Consider the following 22,435-nt stretch of genomic DNA (forward strand, 5'->3'; position numbering starts at 1 on the left):
TGTTGCTTATCTCGTCTGTGATATGATTTACATTAATCTATCTCCTTTAAAAGCATACAATAAAAAAAATGAAAAAAAAAAAGGTCAACAGAAGAACAGGCCAACTTTGAACTGACATAGGACATTTCATGAGTCACTAGATTCAAATCCCTTAAAATTACTGTTTCTTTGAAACTTCAATGTTCTGAAGTACAATTTTCCCTTTTTCTACAATTCTTATAAGATCATGTTATTGATACTTTTCAATAAATCCTTCATGAAATAGATAGCCATGCACCTCAAGCTTTTCAAAGTCCTTTCTTATAAAAGACACCTGCTGTTCATGCTAAAGAAAGTAGAAACAAGTTTCATATTCATCCCATGTGCTCTTCACAAGCAGATGTTTAAGAAAAAAGAAATAAAAATAGACATAAACATCGCATAACATCAATTTGATAGCATTTTTACCTCTTAATGGTTCCTTGAAACACCTGTGCCTGATCAGACTTGGACCTGCCAACCACAGGGAATCCACCATGGCTTGTGCTTGCAAGAAGCCAAGCCAAGGAGGCAATGTTTTCCTTCAGGTGAAGGACTCTCACGTGAGGCTCCATGACATCCCTGGCAGAGAACAATTCTAGGTTCAGCCTGAAAGGCACAAAGCAGACAGACAAAGGATCATGTAGTAAGTAAACAGGAAATGAAGCATGCTGTACCATGTTAGCATTTGATGAGTTTATAAACTGTTAGTAAATTACTTCAAGATGGAAGTGAATTTGCTTTATTTTCAAGTTAAAAAATATAATTACTCAATCAAAATCCCTTATTAAGCATTGCCTTTCTTTGTGTGAGAAATGTGATAAATTCAACCATATGCACGACATGGTCATCTTAGAATACCATAAGAGTTACTTATGAATTTGCATGGCTTCTCTTGTTAAATACATATATATATATATCTTTAATCTGAACTGAAATCTTCTGGAATTCTGGTTGATTCCAAATAGTTTCATATTCATCATTTTGGAGAAATTCAGCCTTGCGCTCATTATTGTAATATTTGTTGTTGCATCAGTAGCATTTAGGAAGACAACCCCTTCAAAATTTTCTTACATGTTGTATTCATTTTTTTCCAATATTTTGTAACACTTTTCAGATTCTAGGCAAAGTTTCAGGAAATGTGAACATACATTAATTGAAAAACTTGTATACCCCTGCTTCTGACACCAGGATTAGGTGAAAAACAAACACGCTTTCTGCAAAATTCAGCCATAATTTCTGCAGAATTACAGTAAACCAGATTCTGACAACTGAAGTCAGTGCAGTTCTCTAGTTTTAAACTTGTTTCATACTTTCTGTTTTTCAAAAATACATTAATTATTCTGATTATCTTGACACATCATAAGCCAGAATCTCCTGTTCAGACACAGGCTGACACAAACCACAGACAGAGACAACTGGAACATAAATTTGCCCACATCCTGTTTTACCAATGTACCTTTCATCCCTGTGGTAAGAGCAACTATTTCCATATGTTGTTAATTATTGTCCTTCCCCCTGAGAGACACAGGGTGATTTTTTCAAGGCAGTTACTCTGATGTTTTGTGATGTGACCACCTGCCTAAGAGCAACTGACCTGAGAAGACAGTACAATTCATACATGGCATCAACATGCACAGCTGTTAAACAAGTTTCTTCTTCTAAACTGAGATGGATTTAAATGAATCTGAAAAAGAACAGTCTTGTGTGGATTGAACCACATCAAACCTGCACTATTATATGAAACAGACTACAGGCAGTGAAGATTTGGAGCATCATCTTATTACAGTCAAAGACCCAGAACACATCTCATGGAAAAATGAACCTCTTTGAACAACATTTTCTTTCTGAGATAAAATGAGTAGCGGTTTATCAGTATTTAGTACGAGTCGGTCAAAACAACACTGAAAAATCCAAATGATTTTTGTTTTTAATTCTTGATTTCAGAGTACTACCCGTTGATGCGCTACAAGTAATGGAACTAAGTGGGAACCAAAGATGTTGCTCAAGATGAGCTATTGTCAGAAGTCTGCAGCTGTGGCTGTTGGTTGGAAAACTACATTTTCATAAATGAGTAACTACTGTTTGTCCTCTTCCTCTTTTCCATCTCTAGAGGCCAAATACAAATCTGTATTTGCTTGTCCTAAGCTCTGTCTGTAAATGACATACAACTAGCAACTGTATTGCTGCTAAAAATACTGTACCTAGCACAGTGGATACAGTGTAAAAAAATGATTAATTGTAACTGTTTACTGAATTATGTGGTGTGCAAACCCTGAATGATTTCTAAATAAGAACAAAGTGAATACTGCTACATTACAACAGTTTCTGGAGTGTGAGAAAATTTTCCAATTTCACAACTTTACATTTTTGCTCTATTGCATGGAAAGCAAATGTTCCAAATTACTGCAGAAGCCTATGAAACATCCATAGGTTTTCTCAAATCAGCCATTTGTACAAAAGTAAGGCATAACTTTTTACACAGTTTTGTCATCTTGGCTTTTTCTGGTATTATGAAGTTCTGTATCATCTACACCATTATCATAGGGCAGCTTTTTCAGAGTAAGACAACACACTAAGGATTGGTACTGATTTAGTGCTCATTGGCAGTGACATTTCTTTCAATTACTCTTCCATTTATTACTGTAAAGAATAATCTTGCTTTGAGAGGAAAGCAAGCAAAACAGTTATCTTATGGAAGATATGAGGCCAAAGCATCTTTGAAGAAAAGAAGGCACTGGGTGTCTTACTACTGGCTGCTGTCACTACTCAGAAGTCCCTGTTCATTTACTGTCAGAAAACCAAACCTGTTCTTCACTGGCAGATCTGAACGTGGCTAAGTAGTCATTCTTCTCATGCCAAGAGTTACAGATCTCCAGCCATCCCCACCATGGGAGTCTCCATTCGCCATTCAACCTACTATAGGCTCTGAGGTTCCTCCTTCTGTGCAGCTAGGGTTCAAGCTGATGCTAAATGTGTACTCAACACACTTCTGCCAGGAACAGCCTTTACAACAACAGCTGGAATCCAAAGCCAGCAGAGGAAGCTTGCAGACGAGCCAGAAGGAGAACACTAACAGTGAGAAGGCTGAAAACCATTTCAGGCACCTACAGGCGCATAGCCCCACCAACAGCCATGCTAACTGCTCACAGCCCTTTGGGCAGTAGTGCTCCCCGCAGGTAGGTCATATTGCAAAACCTATATATATGCCCAAATGCTTCCCAAGGACACTTTGCTTAGCTGACGAATGTCAGTGCTGTTGCACACCTCTACATGTGTAACAAAGCCCTTGGTTTCAGAATGTAATTTCGAGCAAGGACGTTTCATTTATCATTTTGAAAATTCCTTCATATGTGGAGTAGCAAGAGGTACTTACATTTGGATTTTATCATGTAGATCTTTCTCACATGTTTAGACTTACCTCAAGGAGAGACACAATGCTGCAGTCACTCTACTAAAATAGATCCAGTGTAAATTTTCCTTTTATAGGACACGTGAGAACTTTTTCTCCAAAAATGTAATTCACTACAATAGTGTAATATGTTATAGTATTAAGACTATTTCACTGAGGTTATGATATCTGAGTTTCAGGTTCCTTTTAAGAGCACATCCATGACTGGGGATATAACATGGAACAAAGAAAATGTGCTTTACAACATAAATAGGACGGTCATTTGGTAAGAAGCCAATATCCCTGAGTGGTAAACTGTCTTAAAGTGATTCATGGAAATGTAGTTTAGTCCCTGTTGCTATTAAATCCAGTGGAAGTTTTCCCACTGAAATAAATTGTTAAGGATCTAACCATAACAGATCTAATCATAACATGGAGGTTTCCTTAGACAACACGCAACACAAGGGAACCTTTCCTCATAAAGAGTTTACTCTGTATTTAATGCAAGTTTCAAGTGATTAAAAGGACTTAAAGGGTGGTGGGAGGGAAAGAAGCATAATCCTAACTCAAACATACTTTAGGGACCAAGGTGCATGAGAACACAGGCAGTGTGCTCACTTGGATTTATTCATGTACTTGCCCTCATCTTTTTTAACCATCTCTCCATTTCTGCACTGAGAGTATTTACCCCCTGACTTGCCACAGGCCATCATGCTCAGAGCAGCCCAAAATTTTATTTGGGCTTCTTGTAAACCATTGTTTTATTGCCCTGACTGGCCACAGTAACTTGAATAAATAGTTCTCAGGATCTTGTTTTGGGGTTTGCTTAATGTTTACGGTGCTTTTTGAGATCAGTTAGGCTGAGTGAGAACCATGAACAATTGAGCAGACAGGCTGGTTAGCTAAAAGGAACATTATCAGGCTGGAGATCATTACAGTGACTTACCTTGTTATAAATGCATTACCAAGTATTAGAATTAGGATTAGATTCAGTTCCAGTTTCTACTAGCATGCATTTTTTGTGATTATGGCTTTCTTTTTTTAAAATGTGCTTCACTTGGCCAGAAAAAAAATAAGCAGATTTTTTTCATGATTTTCATTTTAGTACCAAACATATCCCATGGTTATGAAGACCTGCTGCTGAATTATGAATAGGGATTATTAGGGTTAGCATTCTTTTTCTCTAACATCTTTTTAAAAACCCTATTATGAATAAACTCAAAACATGGCTGAAAGTTGCTTACATTTAATTTATTTTATTTTTGGGGTTTTTATTTTGTTTTAAGTAATAAAAAGACATGCAAGTAATAGACCCACCAATGTTCTTTTCAATAAGCCATTTTGCTTAAAAAACAAAACCAAAAAACCCCACAATCTTACCTAAATTTGTATGTCAATATTGATCTCACTATACAGTAGAATTGTATATATACACACACAATGCTTATCATATGCAGATGACTGAATTGAGTAGATTTGCAAGTGAATTAGTGAATTTTGTGAAAAAATTATTCTTTCAGTATGCTCCAGAATAGTCACTGAGATCAATAGATGGAAACAAAAAAGCTCTATGAAACCCAATTACACTGGAAAAAGATGTCACAGAATTTTTAAGTTGATTTGCTCTATTCAGTGCTAACCCCTGAAATATTTAAACTGCTATAAAAGGAAATTAAATGAAGTAAAGCATGGTGTAAAATGATGCAAGTGCATTCATGCTAGCAGGGTGCTATCATCTAATTAGATCTATTTAAAATCAGTTTTCAGTGCAACTTTGCTCAGCAGACAAGGCCTACAGCTTCTTGCTGTCTTATTTTAGTTGAACACTAAATGGAGGGAGGAATTCTTCTGTTAAACCAGGAGCCAGAAGTTTGGCAGAGTTCAGTCTCTGTTCAGTGTATCTACAAATATTTATACTGACTGTAAGATGACAAGCTTCCCAGCATCTCCTGGTCCTGGCTCCCTCCATATTCTTAAATGAGGGGACATTCAGCTATTCAGTCCAATGGCCTTTTGATAGCATAGCACTTACTGTGAAATGTGTTGTTTGGGTTAACTGAACGTCTCTGTCACTTATTTCCCAGAGAGGATTGGAAAGTTATATATGTTTAGCAACTACTGTATGCTAAAGACAAATGGATTTCTCATAATCTGCTGGGAAAATGTCTCTACTACTTGAAAAATTGCAGAACAAAAAAAAAAAAGAAAAGAAACAGATAAGGAAGATTTTGTGTTTCGTAAAAGAAATGGAGGGGGTATCACAGGATGTTTGTAGGTTTTCTGCTAAGACCTTGTTTCTGTTTTTTTCCCTTATGAAGTTTTACCTACCAGCACTGTCAGTATAAAATGCCACCATGTTAGAAAAATAGCTCCTACTAGAGTTGTTTATAGGAGAGCATTTAGTTTTAAAAAAATGCATTCTGTTGTGCACCAGACCTTGGGATAAGCAGATAAAGCTGTGTGTAAGTGTGGTCACTTGCTGGAGCTACTCAAAGAGCATCTTAAAAATTAATGCCCCAAGCACACCATGTTCTGAGTTGTAGGTAAAAACACAAAAGACATAGCTCTTGGCTCAGGTTTCACAGTGCAGGTCCAAAAACAAATTGAGATTGTAACTAGCTGCCTGATTTAGTAAAGAGCCATGTCTGACATGGGTCACTGCACCAAGGCTATTGAAGGGCAACATCCAATGGGCATGAGCTGTTATTTTCTTCCTATAAAAGAACCTTTGCTAGAAATGTGGGAGATCCAAAATCAGCTCATCCCTGGGGATCTGAACCCTCACCTCAAGATCTCAAAGATGGGTGCATGCTACAGTAACCAGGCTCTCAGGGAAGTGAGAGTAAATGCCCTTAAACCAAGGACATTTGGCAGCGCTATCAGTAAAGCAGGCCTCATACAGGAAATGTGTAGATGGCTCTAAAAAGACTATATATCTCTGAATGGTTGCATTGTGAACTACAAGTCACCACTGGTCATCATATATAAATGTTTCTTAAAAATTCTGTTAGTACAACCCCCCTCCTTCTTTTGTGTGTAGCCATCCTGATTGCTGCAGCAGGTTCTTCACCAAGTGGGAGAAGCAAACAACATATAGTCATTTACAAGTGTACATTTTTTCCAGAATTCATATTCCCTGTATCCTTGGAATTCTCTCCTCAGTCCTCCTCAGGATCGTGGCACTGCATTCCAAGCATCTATGCTGTACGGCAAGGAGCAACTCTGGGATACTGCATAAACTTCATCAGCACAAAACGTCAGGCACAGCAACGCACCTAAGAGCCTTCCCCTTTCCAAAGAGACCTGTAAGATGCCTCTACATCTAGCTATGCAGTATTTTCTCTTCTAGTAGGTAAACACCTACCAGAGAAAAAAGCCAAAATTTTCCTAAAAAACTGAATGAGTAATAAATTAAATACCTGTATACAAAATACGTACCCCACAGACATCCACATTTACACATTATCCCTTGTATCCGTAGTCCTTGTGCACATACAGATGTGTATTGGTGAACACAAAGAGAAAAACCTAAACAGTGTTAGGGTAGGCTGTCTTGATGTCTTATGCGTTAATGCTGGTGGACATACTACTTATTACTAGTGTATTCAGAATGGAATGACTCAGTTATCTTTGCATTTTCCAAGTTATTATCTTAGCCTGTAAGAATCTTTTTTTTTGTAAGAAAGAAATCTTAAGATTGTGTGGACTCTGCCTGCCCTGGCGTTATATCCAATCAGAAGCAAAGTCATTTCTCAAAATGACACAAATACAAGCAATTTAAATTCAAGTAAATGTTTTGAACAAACTTCCATAGGAATAAAGTGAGAAAAACAATTACACTGTGTGCTAAAATAAACGTCTCATGATCTTGCCTATAACTGAACAAACAGGAAAATTGATGATCTCTGGATAGATCACTGCAAAGCAACTTCCAAGGGAAATTCGCAAAATACTAAGTTGGCTCTTGCACTTCAAATGCAATGACATGATGAGTTTCTTGCAGACGTATGCCAAAAAAACTAATACAAACTGGAAAGAAGAGAGGAAATCTCCTGTGAGACCATTTACATAAAAGCTTCATTCAGGGCCTCCACCCTCATGTACTGTACCAGCCACCTTAGCCTTTCCACTCTGCCTGTTCCAAGAAAACACTGACTAGTATGTTAGAAATGTTGGCTCAAAAATGCTTGGGAATGGACAGTGACAGCAGTGTATGTTTTAATAACCAGATAGATTATCAGATGACCTTTTGTCAAAATTATGCATAGAGATTTAGGTCTAACAGACTACAAACTGAGTAAACTAAAGCGATACAGATGGAAAAGTATATGAAAAAAGAGATTTCTGATTGCTCAGTACCTCTGAGAATCAGTCACTTTCTAATGGATAAAAGTAGTTATTAAAAAATAACATTGGTATCTGGAGATACAGATTATACCCTATTCTCGGTCCAGTAAATATAAGCTTGTGATGCTTACAACCAGGATTCTGAGCAAAGGCACTCCTCCTTCCATGTGTACTTGCATTGGGAAATGCATTCAAACCCTCAAACTGCAGCATTCCCATTTTTAAAATACCAGCCCATTTCTTATACCACAAGCATATCAGGAACCATAATAAAACACTGCTAGTCACTACCGACTTTCTCCAGCATTCAGTTCTTGTGTCAGTTCATGTTTAACATTTTATCAATGATCTGAATGCAGGAGTCGAATGCATCCTTACCAAGTTTGTTGACAATACTAAACTGGAAGGTGCTATCGGAAAGATGAGAGGCCTTGCAGAGGGATCTAGGTACACTAGATGCGTATGACACCATTTGTGTCCACCCTAGAACATCCAGGAAGGTGGTGAGCATCACAGTCAGCTTTCTTCCAGGATTAACTAAAGAAGCAGAGAAGCTCAGTGATCAGAGTCACTTTTCAAGATGCAAACTAGTGTCTGTTTCGTGATACAGCTAATGGGAGAAGCACTCCATAGGATCTCTGTTAAAAGAAGCAGTCAGAGAAGGCCATATGGAAGGAAATGGCCTTGAGTTGCAGCAGGGGACGTTCAGGTTGCATATTAGGAAAACCTTCTCCAGAAGAGTGGTTGGACACTGGAACAGGCTGCCCAGGGAGGTGGTAGAGTCACCATTTCTGGAGGCATTCAAGAAACGTGGGGATGTGATAATTAGTGACATGGTTTAGTGGGGAAATTCTGGCGGTACATGGGAAGTTGGACTAGATGATCTTAGACATCTTTTCCAACCTTAAAGCTTCCATGATTCTATTTTGTGCTTTTTCCTTGTTGTAAATACATAGTTCTTTCTGTCATGACAACCACTATGAGAAATTCCTAACACATTTTTATGAGGATGTAGCAACACTCACAAGAACAGAAAAGGTGGCATAGACATCAACAGCGAAGAGAATTCATTTCAGCTTAAAGTGAACTCAGAAGCAGTCTCCAGCACTATAATAAAGGTAATGTGTTTACATGTAACTCAAGAACACCAAATACAACTCCAGTATAGATGAACATCTGTATTTCAATAACCAGCAAGGATTCCCCAGGGACTTCAGTGAGCTTTCAGTCAGAACCATCACTTCTTGAATGAATTCAAAGAGTTGTTCAATGACATCTTCATGAGATTGGCTGCTCTGCCAGCACAGCTGGATTTTCGGTAAGGTTGGCTAGCTTTAAGTGGAAACTGTCAGCGTCTGCCAACAGTGGCCAGACACCAGCACAGACTCAAGCAATTAGTGGAATACCCATCCAGTGGCTGGGGATGATGTGTGTACGTGTGCATGCTCCACCTGTGTGTAACCACATCTGAAAGCTGTGGTGGTATCTATACAGTCAGCAGCAGCTTGTCCTCCCAGGTGAGTCATTGGGGAGCCTCCTTCTAGCCATGTCAGCAGAAGCCATGTTGTTTCCCACAGCCGAAAGTCGCTACATGCATTTTTTGCATACAGTCCTATAGAAGCAGGAATAGCTCACTCACTGCCAGACAGCTAGCTCTGAAACACTGGTTATTAGTTCCAGATGCTGCTTCAGTGCACTTCCTCCAGTGGAAAGTGTGCAGTAGTAACTTCTTTTGGTTTCACAGGACTCCCCAGAAATGGAAAACACATCAAAAGTCCATGTGGATTTGTCATCCCTCCCTCAACATCAAGCAGTCTGTAGTGCCAACTGAGACATCTGTGGAAAGACTTCTTCACAATCCAAAGGGACCTGTGTCACATTTGCTAATGGTGCTTTGACATATGAGGCCTGCCTCCCAGTGGGCCTTACAGCAAGAACCATAACCTCGTTATTAAGCTGCCCATTGAGACAGCACGCCCAATGCTTGCAGCAGGCTTGCCAACCCCATGGTGGTCTCATTCACTTTTGACCCTGCTTTTGATAGGTGAAAGAAGTACCTTGAGTCAGAAACCACAGGAGAACAATTGCTTAAAGATTCACCATTTGTGATCTGTCTCTTTGTGCTTCTATATCTTCTCCCAGCACTTTGCCCAACTGCACCAATATCACTCTTTCAAAAAACTTAGAAGTTTGTTTCCCTTAAAAATCTCACAACAGAGTACAATATTCACTTGCAAATTCAAAACATTTTCTTCCTAGCACACAGTGATTGTGATCAGTATGCAATCTGAGTATAACATACCATTTACATATTGAATACTGCAGGAGGGGTGGAAATCCAGCATAAATTGTTCATTAAAAAAAAATGCAGGAGAAGCTGAGCCTGCACGTTTTAGACATATCAAAAAATATAGTTTCTCAGAGCCTGAAAACATCCCAGTGTAAAACACTTTGGGCTTGTGAAAAGGTAATCATGCAAATACACAGACCCTGTGTAAACACTAAGTTATTTACAAGTTCCTCCAAGGATTTCAGTCAGACAATTTGTTGGCTCATCTTCACCATACTTGCCATTATTTTCCTGTATTCATGCTTGCATTGTGTACACTGGGTTCTGAGGACTGCAGTGACGACCAACACTCTTCAAAGTACAGGAGGCCAGCAGGGAGCTATTAGCCAGCCCATAGCCCTTTGTGTCAAAGGAGGGTGCCACTGGCCAGGCCATCACAAGCCTTGCTCTCAGCCAGCTCCATGCTTATTCCTCGTCTGCTCCATGTGACATTGGTGGCACAGCATTAGCTGCAGCTCTCATCTGGACGTTTTGGGAAAAGGAATGGCTAAGGGTCGGAAAGTTTTATTTTAGTTTGGAAGAAGAGTTGTATCTGCTGGTATTTATTGTAATATGGGAAGAGTGATTTGTTTTGTTTGTTCAGATTCCACTCTAAAAATAAACAGTAAGGCAATCAAAATCTTGGGCATCTTTGTATAGTTTTACCAATGTAAATAAAGTCACTTTGATTCATGTGGTACCTTTAGATAGCGGATTCATTAAACAATCAACATTAGAGGAGGTTGAAAATCATCTTCCAGAGTTCACAAGGCTTTTCCTTTAAGAACTAACAATACTTTACTAACACAACAGATTCTGAAAGCCACATGAGGTATGTAAGCATTTTCTCTAACTGAGAAAATTGGGGAAAAAAATTGTTTCGACCAAAGCAATACAATGAAATCGGTCAGATCTGACAACAGAACTGCAAGTTCCACTTGGTCTCCTGCTTCTGACCATATAGCCTTCCTTTCTGCCTCATCTGAATATTTGTATTGATACTATTATCCTGTTTGCATGTGACGTTTTTCTAAGAGACATTATGCAGATTTGGACACTGAGATCACTTCATGTTAAATTTTAAATTTGGGATGAAATTTGATATTAAAAAAATTTGAGAAAACAGTGCCTCTTGTCTTTGAAGCTTGAAACTGAAAGGCCCTTTACATCATTTTTGTAGATCATTCACTGTCATTAAGTGTTTTTCCCCAAAATTCTGTGAAGGGAATAATCTGAAATCTACAAGCTAAAGAGCATCATTCATCACCACCTGTCAGAGAGCAAGAAGTACATCAGTAATGTAAGTATCCAGGTTAACATACACCTGCAACTCTGCCCAGCTGACAGTTCACCTCTCATTCACATTAAGACAACCTTCTTCAAATAGGTCCATGCACATCAAATCCATGTGCACTTTTTTTTAGGAACAGTTCTGGGTAATTTAGAGCCAAAAACAGTCTGAAGACCGGTGTACAAGGAAGCAAAGAAATACCAGCTTCTTTCCAGAATACCAAGACTGTGAAGGTAGAAAGGCTGGATATTCCAACAGAGATCTGGTGCAGGGCAGGAGGGCACACTAAGTCCTTTCAGCCATCTCACATAAGCACCACCAAGCCCATGCTAAAAACAAGGCAAGGTAGTGCAGCTACTCTTTATAAAGTATCAAGTTACATCTGGCCCTGCCACAGGATTTCATGGTTTTGTACAGCTGCTTTCCAGGTAATGGAATCATGCTAAACTCAACGCTCATAAGAAAAGAATAGGCCAAAAAAAAAAAAAAAAGAGGATGAAAAACGGTCCTTTGCTATGCTTGCTTATGCCTGACAGAGAACCAACTTAAAGTCCACATGTAATTTTAATAAATTTCATCCACATCTCAACATCTTCCCTCTATCATTTCTCCAGCAGCCAGACTTCTCCCCAAACAAAGCATGGCATTGTTACAGCAGCTCCCTTTTTCCTTTGTGCAGCCAGAACAAGATCCAGCTCCTACCACAAACACTCTACAAAAGGGAGACTGGATGCCTTCTGATCAGAAAACATTGCCAAGTCCATCCTTAATGATCACTTTGAGGATGAAAGTGCCAAGTGGCTGTGGGACACGCTGGCTTTTCAAGGAGGTGAGATGGGGTGCACCACATGCAACCTAGTGAAAAGTCTCTGAATGAACACTTGTGTCAGCAAGATGAGTGAGGAAATTTTAATATACCAGTTACTAGACTAGGCTCAAACCAAAAGCACACCCCTGAAGTCTGGTGATTTTCAAAATCCAAAGCCTCATCTGAAGAGTTTGCTAATTACACTGATTTCTGTAACAGGCCAAACCAGGACATTGGATTCCAAATAACCCTCCAACTTGGGTTGGCTCAGATTCTGGATCCAATGTCTGCGGTGTGGGAGAAGAGAAAACCAGAAGGGATAAAGGGAAAAAATCACCCTTGCTCCATGGATCTCTAATACAGGGCCACCTCTGATACACTTTAAAAAAATATATAATGAGACCACTATAATATATATTCCAGCCAAAATTCTTGGCTCCCAAAATCAGCTTTATATGGTATGCAATATAGAAACACCCAGGAGACACTATAAGAACTTTGACAAGGCTAATATTAAGCTAGAACAAAACAGAACTACTGGCACCAGCTCCACTCAGCTCTTAAGTAAACTTGTCCCATTAAAAAGTAGCCTCTAAGATATTTTCTCTCTGAAGTGTATAGTAGCTTATAAAAAGCAGGAAGAGTTGCCAAGATGTAGATGTGTTCAAGTACTCCTTACCCTCATTAAAGAACATTCCCTGGCAGCCAGCAGCTCGGAGCATTCCAGTGAACCAGATTTTATAAGAGGGGTGTTTACGGTGGTGTAAGACGTAAGCTGGAAATCATGGTGCACCGTAGCAGCCGTGTACTAAATAGCTGTCTTTGGGGCCTTATCAGTCAGGGCACAGGATACGACTTGCAGGATGGTCAAGCAAATTCAGATATAAATGAGTATTAAGAAAACAAATGACAAGGCTTTCTGCTCTGTAAGAAGAAAGATATCGAGAGATTCCAGTGCCTGCAGAGGAGTTAGGTAGTGGAAAACCACGGAGGACTTGGTTCTCAATTCCTCTGGTTTCATATGCAACACGGAGATGTCTTCAAAGCAAGCAATTACGTAATTTAGCTTCTTAATGTTCCCCCTTATTTTTACAGGAGTTAGGAGTTAAATTATTTTGTGGGTCTGGATTTTACTTGTCTCGATCATTTAAAGGCTACTTTCCCTTTTCATTTCAGCATCCAACAAATCTTCTGCCTGGGGGCGTTGTTCACTGGAAGAGGAATCAACTAATTATCTAAAACAGAAGGTCTTTTCATCCGTAACACCTCTGAAGAAATAGGAATGAGAAGATCTGCATTTCTCTCTTACAGTATGAGTGCTAAGTACATATAAATATGTCTTGTTCTCTAGAGTTGCTCATTTTTCCTCCTTGCTACCACCTGGTCACTGTTTTTCCAAAGGCTTTTCAGTTTCACTTGAAGAAGGATCCCCATTTTCGTGGCTCTAAAGCAAGCTGATAGTTATCCAAACCATTCCGGCTGCATACGGAAATACAATTTATCACCTGTTGATAAATACATGCTGTCAGTAGCTACACAGCTGATCTTATTCCTTGTCATTTTTGGGGAAATCCAGAAGTGCATGATTTGCATATTTTGTGATTTCAGACAATAGTATCATTGAAGAAAGAAGATGCTGAACCTGCCCCATATGCACCTGTGCTTTGCCAGAGACAGGATAAGTTTGTTGCAAATGTCAGCTAAGCTGCCCCATCAAAAATAAGGAAACAGCCTGTGCAAAATGACAGCTGGGTACAGACACGTGAAGAGTCCCAGAGTGGAATACTCCCACACAGACGTCTGAATACTCCCAGAGTGGAACTTAAAAACAGCAAAGAATCAGATAGTCGGAACAGTCCCTCTTTGATAAAAGACTGGAGAAGCAGATAGGCAGGCTCCCACAGCATCTTGTTAGCTGCAGACCAGTAAGATAGAAAGCAAATGAGATAACTTAGTCTGCATGGAAAATGCTTGAAAAGGAAAGTCCCAGCCTGGCACCTTTCTGTAGAATTTTGAGTAAAGTTTCAGAGATGCTCATAAGTGAACAAGAAGCAGAGATGTGGGAACGTGAACACAGGTTTTTTTGTGTTTTGTTGTTGTTGTTGTTTCTGATATGAATCTTGTTTTTGTTTTTCTTTTTTATGGCTAGGTAAAGTAACAGGATTTAGAATGCTTACAAAGACTATATGTGAGGCATCAAATGTTTAAATTATCACATAACTTTAAGAGGTGGATCATCAGTCCAGAGCTGCCTCAAGTCAATGTTCAGGATTTTGGGATGTCTAACTATAAAAAAAATCAAGGAATTAAACCACATCTTGGAGGTCTAAGGTGACTGAATGGTGAAGTTTCATCTCCTTGGGGAAATAATAAGGTGACAAAGCATTCAAGAAATGCAGTGGAGACAGCAAGCAATGTGCCAGTGCCATAGCTTATTCAAACTGAGAAGATTTAGAGCAAAACTTGGCAGCCTAAAAGGTTCTATAAAATTTTACCAAGCCGTAATACTGTGTATTTTGCTTTAGAGTATTAGTGTATTCTGTGACCAGAAATTTTCTTTAATATTCCTCAGGAAGAAGGGAGAGGAGTGGAAGGAATATTTGATTATTTTTATATGGATGAATATGTAGACAGCTAGATAGATTTGTCCTTCAAGTGAATAGGACCTTATTCTGAACCAGGAAAAAGGCTACAATTCTTTCCATGGACCTATCATCCAACCGAAGCACCACAGGAAACTTTATGACTTCTTCCCCTCTGTTTTATCTGCCATGTTACATACAGAAGTCATCTATTATATCACAGATTGTTTTTATTTCCTCCTATCACATTGCTGGCTTTCTTTACCTCCTGTCAAATACAGCTGGATTGTACCCAGCATTCAATGTGCCTGCTAAAAACATTCAGATTTGGCTACATTTAGAAAAAAGTTATAAAGTGTGGATAGAACAAGTCACTAATATTTTTTATCTTCTAAAGAGTCATTTGAATACGTGAGATTTTCCAGTAGAGTTTAATACTGAGAAAAAATGACAGCTGAAGTGCCCTACAAATAGGTTTGGTCATGGATGTATACTACCAAAATACCCTTAAGTAAAACAAAAACTCTTTATGTGATAAATAAATAAAATCATTTTTCCTTCCATTTTCCACCATGATACTTATTTCATTCATAGAGGATATCTTACAGAATTGGCTTTTCTGCATTCTTTTATAGAATATAATAATATAGTTCTCATTACTTACAGACAAATGTAGACCCAGCATCTACGTTTAAGAGAGAAAATGATTCTTATTACTGATTATAAATGGTTCAATTAATTACTGGCTGTAAATGCTCACCAACAGACTGAAGTTTCAGATACTGGCTCACACACTGAAAAACACACAGGAATTGGTGGGTTTCTCCCACCTAACCTATGAAACACCTTTTTTCCAGGCTATTCCTTCAGTCCTCAGTCAGTGGAGGTGCTACCAGAAGACAGTTCCCCTGACCTGTCTTAAACTGCTATCCTCAGATGGCAGAATTCTCTGCCTGAAAATGTGCCAAACACACAGGAAGCCTTGTCCAGTCATCCAGATGTTAGATAAGGCAAAATTTACCATAAAGGTCTGTGGTAGTTCCTCCACTCTGTGGCTTCTGCTCCAGAAGAAACAGTCACAGCTGTCTGTGTAAACCTCAACTAGATTCCCCACTGGACCAATCACACTAATAAATAGAATCTAACTGGACAGTTCATGCATTATAGAGCACTTAGTACCCTCAAGACTCTTGTGAAAGTGGTAATTTAGATCCTATCAAAAACTCTAAGAGAAAAGGATTCTCTACTGTTCTGTTCACACAGCACAGCACTCCATGAGCTCCTTTTTCAGGACCAGAACCTCCTTTTGCTGCTTTGTCCCTCCAAGCTCCACCACTTGTAGGACACATGCAGAACACAACAGAAAAAATTCAGCAACAAAAAAGACCTCACCGTTCTTTCCTGTGATGAACAAAAGGTTCCACATCCAAGTAAGGAATGCATTTCAGCCTCAGGAGGGAGCTGTACAGGGATGTGTTAAAAATGTCACCAACCATCTTGGCCGTCATGACAGCCAGCATTATCAGCAGCAAGGACTGGACATCATTTGTGATCTCTACCTAAGGAGAAAAAAAAACATTTTTTTCATACAACTGGTGACATCAGCAATGATTGCAGAGGACTGCCTACTTTTTCCACAGGGGAGTAGGAAGTAATTCAGATACCCTGCAGCTGCTATAAGTCGAAGGGCACTTTCCCTCCTTTCCAGAGATGGGAAATCTATCAACACTTCCACCAAAAGGCCTTGGCTGATACAGTGACAGCTCCCCCCTCCCATTCCCATCATCTTGAAGCACTGTGCTGACATTGAAATTCATGTCTGAGTCCCATATTTCAGGTGGCTTGTGACAATTCTGCAGTTATCAGAGAAGGGTAAGTAGAGATGGAGTAGTGAGATTGTTTTAAATAGTTTGGCAGTGTGACTAATATTAAAAAATGCAAATAAACCCAAGTATTTTTCTTTCTTGCTGAGCTCAGGAGATATAAAATCATTTTCCCATACTGCTGCTTCCTGACAGAACAAGCTCTTTGTACTAACATCATCTTGAAGAATGCCAGAAAAGAGAACAAGGAGCTCTTGGCAGAAGTCCAGCTCAGGAGATCAAGCAGGAGCACTGCACAGTTACCATGCTCAGCAGCATCTGGCAGTACAAGGCTGGTGCAGACATCCTTTTCCCTGCAATCATGAGTCGATCAATATGGCACTGCAACACCCATTTTAGGGAAACAGAGTGCATGTGCAGATTATGGGGTAAAGTATCTAAGATAATATGTCTTACCTAAGAATATTTGCACTTTCTCTCTGCATAGTTAGGGTACGGTCAGATGGGTGGCAACATGTTCAGCATGTTTTAATATCTTATCCCCCCCATTCAGCCATTTGGTTTTGCTTCCACTGCTGGACACAACACCATATTGTTAACTCACTGCAATGCAAAGATTGACTAGGTTTTCTCATCCTGCAGACTTCATGAAGCACACCAATACAACTGCCTTTGAACAAAGGATTCAGAATGAATCATTGTATACAAAGTACACAGTAACGTGAATGGACTTCAGTCTGTTTACAGCTTGTTTAGCTTGGAGAAGAGAAGGCTCCAGGAAGACCTCGTTGTTGCCTTCCAGTACCTGAAGGGAGCTTATAAACAGGAGGGGGAACGGCTGTTTAAAAGAGTAGATGGTGACAGGACAAGAGGGAATGGTTTTAAACTGAGATAGGGGAGGTTTAGGTTAGATATTAGGAGGAAGTTTTTCACTCAGAGGGTGGTGATGCACTGGAACAGGCTGCCCAAGGAGGTTGTGGATGCCCCATCCCTGGAGGCATTCAAGGCCAGGCTGGATGTGGCTCTGGGCAGCCTGGTCTGGTGGTTGGTGACCCTGCACATAGCAAGGGGTTGAAACGAGGTGATCATTGTGGTCCTTTTCAACCTGGGCCATTCTATGATTCTATGGATTCACAACCAAGTCAAACATTTTTCTTGGTCAAAATTACTGCGCAGAAATATTCTCTTTATGCTACTTTATTAAGGGTTTTATTAAAAATTTCTCTCTCCTTCCCATTATTTCCCCTTTTCTATTTTAAAATAAGAAGATTATTCATTGGCAGTTATCCCAGAATTAAATATGCAAACTTTCCTCCTAACATTAAACTTTTCTCCAAGTCAGACAAAGTGAATTGCAGTATGTTGTCATTTACTAGTCCTCATTAGGTAAAAACTGTTAAGTACTCCAAGCATCCACATTCAAAGAATGCCAGTAAACATATTTCTGCCTGATAAGCTGTAGTACATTTATCCAGGCTTTATATTTTCACCCTTGTGTCTTCATTCTGGGTTCAGAATGATAACATCAGGGATGATTTAGAGTATATGCCATGAAGGGCTCATATGGCACGTTCAGTCATGCACGACAGGGTCATGTAACTGTCCTTTCTGCTTGGACATAGCTGAGGATTTTTAATAACACCACAGCATTCTTTGAATGTCTCTTTAAACCTAGCATTTGGCTGTTTTATTTTAAAACACCAGGAACATGTCAGTTGAAAGGAAAACAGCAACTGTGGGATTTTAAGAATTGCTTCATCATATCTGCCACAATTCATTCACACAGATGGAGACTCTTTATTGTGGATTCCTTTTTAGGTTATTTTTAAAGAATCTTGCTATGGGGAACTCTTCTAGAATAAAGTAAGCATTAAAAATTAATATTAAAAACACTCCAAAAAGCTATAAAAGAACTCTAAAACTCTAACTTCAAATACTCTCTAAACTCATACTCCGAAAACTCTCTCAAGTGATTATTTTAACCTATACTAAAAAAAAATTCCTCCAGAATATGGTGAAATAGTATTCATTAAGTTGTGTGGACACATTACTACCATTCAAAAAATCAGTAGAAACCCTCTGGGGTTCTGAACAAGAACTGAACAAAACCTGAATGCAGACTAGAGAACTGAAGCCATGTGTTCCTCCGTTCTTCCAGGCACAGGAAGCTAGGCATCCAGCAACTGAGACATCTGCCAGAAAGGACAAAAGAAGCTGCCACCATGAAGTTCAGCCCAAGCAAAAGGCCCAAAAAGGCTGATTATGGGTTGTAGCAAGCAGACATTACTGCTTGCTTTGTCCAGAGCACCAGAGTATGTCTGATGCCATGAGAGCCTCGGGGTGCTGAGATGAGGAGAAGCGCTGTTTGCTCATCCCAGAAGCTGCAATTGTGACCATCTCCAGAACAGTAAGAACTATAAAGCTGGCTTTCCAGGCTCCCATCCTTGCTCTTTATCCCATTTTATCCCTTCTTCCTACCGTCCCATCCTCTAGTGGGAACAGCCAAGCTGGCCTGGCCTGTGCTTTCTTCTTTTATTCTCTCAAATATTCAGCAGAATTTTACATCTGCTATTGAGAAACGCTGTGGCTGGTGCTGATTTTCCCCAGCATTGCAGCTTTCCTGCATGGGGATGGCTCTTCTCTACAGCACTGAGTATTTGCAATGCAAACACTCAGAGCAAGTGCTTCTAGGTTCAGCATCAGGCTTTGCTTCCTCCAAGAGTTAATGCTTGCCAAGCAGAAACGCTGTTTATCTTTGGCAGCCCGGCATGGCTGAGGTCATTAAAGAAAGACATGTTAAAAGCATTTTGAGCAATATCTTCTATATGTAAGTAAATTGAAACTTTAGCCAAAACAGAACAACTAGAACAACTACAGTTGTCCTGAACTCTCACTATGGGTTGAAAACCCAGAGACAATTTTTGTGATACTGAATTGTCTTGGGAATATGATAATGGTAGAGCAAAATCTTAAAGCAGATGACTTAGAAATTATATAAATGACATATATTTGGAGCATAGCATAAAGAATATATACAATTATTTTAGAATGTCAAGAAAACTTTGCATGAAAATGCAATCCACTGTGAAACTTAAGATAAGATGAAGTTGTGTACACTAATTATAGATCAAGTTATCTGTGACACTAGCCTAGAGCAAAAGCTTTATTAAAGATCAACCTGATTCCACAACAAGAGAGCTAGAGAAAACCTTATGTCCTACCTTTTGGAGGTTTCAAGCTATAGAATAATGTTCATTAACTACAGAAACATATCAAATATGAAAATAGATGCTAGAGATCAAATCAGAAATGCTGGGGAAGGGAACTGCAACAAAGAAAGATTCACTTACAAAAGTGCAGTCACTCACATCGAGAAATTATGCATCTCAGCGGTGAAGGAGAAGGAGGAATTCAACAATACTTGTCAAAAGTAGCTAAAAGCTAAGCCCATTAGTGACAAAGATGATGACAATGAAGCAGTAAAGTTCTCCTTAGGGTATCTTGATGAAAATCAAGGAAGTGGAGATTAATCCAACAACTGTGATGGATTCAAGTCATCTTATACAAACACACAGACACCCACAAACCTACATGCACATATGTGCACTCTGTAACACTGTGTGAGCAGTCCCTGTGCAGAGAAGGGCCATCTGTTCCCTGCCATGAGAGACAAAGTGCAGAGCCTTGGGGCTCCTCTGCATGGGGAAGTCAGCACATGGTGAGCCCGGGTGTGAATTTACGGCACATTAACTACCCTGCACTAACTGCCCATTTGGGTACTCTTGGCACACATGAAGAGAAAAACATCCTTCGCCATCAAAAAGGAGCAAGCCTAGCTCACACAAAAGCACTCTCAGTAGGTTCTAGAAGTATCCACTTAGTGAATTGGTGCCAAGTAGCCAGCAGGCTGTAAATTCACACTGGTGCTCTCTGTAAGCCCATTCTGCCTGCAGACAGGTCCTGGTGAGCTCTCACCAAGCAAGCCCAGCCACAGCCCAGCACCGCTAGGAGCTCATCTGGCCCAGGGCTGGAAGACAATGTGGCCACTCCTTTAACACTCCTGTCTGCTCACACAACTTCCTAAAGAACCTACAGAAGGAACAACTTACACAGAGCACTAGGGGGAGAGAGAAAATAAAGGTGACAAATGCAGAGGGAGGGGGAAAATTGGGGCAGCCACTAAACGCCTTCAACTCTTCAGCAAAGAAACGTGCTGTTTCATTTATTGATATTCGTTCCAAGCCTGCGTTTTAGGGGCTGCTCTTTAGGATGCAATTTACACTCAGTGCATATTGCCAGATTTTTTTTTTTTTTTCCTTTTGATCTTACGGGTCCAGAAGGCTGTGCCAAAAATTTCTTAGCCTAGGGCACCCATCTCTACAGAGCCAGCAGCATTAATAGATGCTGGAAACAGTCGGCGCTGACACTTCATACATCAGCAGCCCAGTAAATTGCACCTATTTTTTTCAATATTCTCTCTATATACAAAATATTGAAATATGTCATTTGCACACACATGCATGCAGACCACAATTAATTTATTAGCACAGTTATTCAAAGCTCTTTAAATGTCCTCTTTGTCACTGGAGGCACTTTTCAACAACCCCCACGGTCCCCAGTTTCTCAGGCCTCCACATCATTATAATCCGTTAGCCACCTTCATGTTAGCTCAGTTTTATTGTATAACACATAATTATGCATTTCATTAACAGCATCACCAGGCACAGCACATCAAAGGGAGAACGGCAGCTGCCCAGGAAATTCAAAAAGATGCAGTTTACTTAAAGCTCACTGTTAAAAAATGCTGCCCCCCACTTTTCAATCAAATGATAGTTAACATACTTCAAATGTTTTATTCCAGCTCAGAAAACAGGGGCCAAACAACCTCGTTAGAGGCAAGGCTGCTGATAAAGTGAATATTCCATGAACCCTTGGTATTTCCAATAACACAGAAGAAAAGATTGCTAGCCAGCAACACGGCGCAACCCAATTTTCTTTATCAGAAAATCACTTAGTAAAAGAGCTCTCTCACTATTTGCAGCTTGCAGTGACAAATGCAGAAGAGAAGACGTATCAAATTTTTTAAAAAGAAAACACATCCTCAAAATGATTTAAAATATGTTAAAATGGAAGAGCTGCCTGGCAAACTGAACAAATGAAAGACAAACCCTCCTTCTCATGATATAATGATCACCATCTTGGGAAGAGGCTAACTCCAAAAGAAATATTTTGTCATTTTTCACAAGCTTACACACACATAGCTGAAAGGCCTAGAATTTGGAAAATATTCGGGAAAGAAAAGGCATAAGGCAATGTGTCTAAGAGTGACTTAAAAAAAAAAAACACACGAGAGGTGGGAGAATGGAAAGAGACACAAATTCTCAATGCTGCCAACCAAACCCAGTAGTTCTGGAGTTAAAGTTGTAGCTGGCACTAAACGACAGCTCCAGGCACAGTTCCCAGGGCTACAAATGATCAGATTTTGTGGAAGATTAGACACTTCCCCAGGAAGACGCTTTCATTTTCCTCAGATGCAGCCATAACTTCTCCAATTGATTCAATACACCAAGAAAAAAATCACCCATGGTCAACAGAACGTTCCCAAAGGGTAGAGAATTTGTAGTCTAATCATTTGTTTCTTGCTCAGGAGCAAGTGCCAACAAGGTTGTAAACATGGACTGACATGAAGAAGGGGAGCAGAACAATTCCCTGTTCACTGCAGCAGATGTTCAAGCAGCTTTCTTCAGAATAGAGATTTGTGGAAATAGCATCTCCTTGGACTGCAGTTATTTATACTCTCACAGCCATTTCATAAACAGTGCAGTGTGGCATTTCGGTTTCTTCAA

At 39.6% G+C, this 22,435-nt stretch overlaps 1 protein-coding gene across 1 annotated transcript in view; it reads right to left on the reverse strand.

Annotated features, from left to right (window-relative positions):
- Positions 1-22,435, reverse strand: part of LOC306945165 (chloride channel protein D-like) — a gene marked incomplete at both ends in the record, with an annotated part of 72,620 nt that overhangs the window by 15,952 nt on the left and 34,233 nt on the right. The window contains 2 exons of the mRNA XM_079533870.1: positions 448-627; positions 16,159-16,325. Of these exons, the coding sequence (XP_079389996.1) occupies positions 448-627; positions 16,159-16,325 (347 nt within the window). The remainder of the gene's footprint in view (positions 1-447; positions 628-16,158; positions 16,326-22,435) is intronic.

The sequence above is a fragment of the Tetrao urogallus genome, assembly GCF_951394365.1.
Source record: "Tetrao urogallus genome assembly, chromosome: 3".
NCBI classification, from domain to species: Eukaryota; Metazoa; Chordata; class Aves; order Galliformes; family Phasianidae; genus Tetrao; species Tetrao urogallus.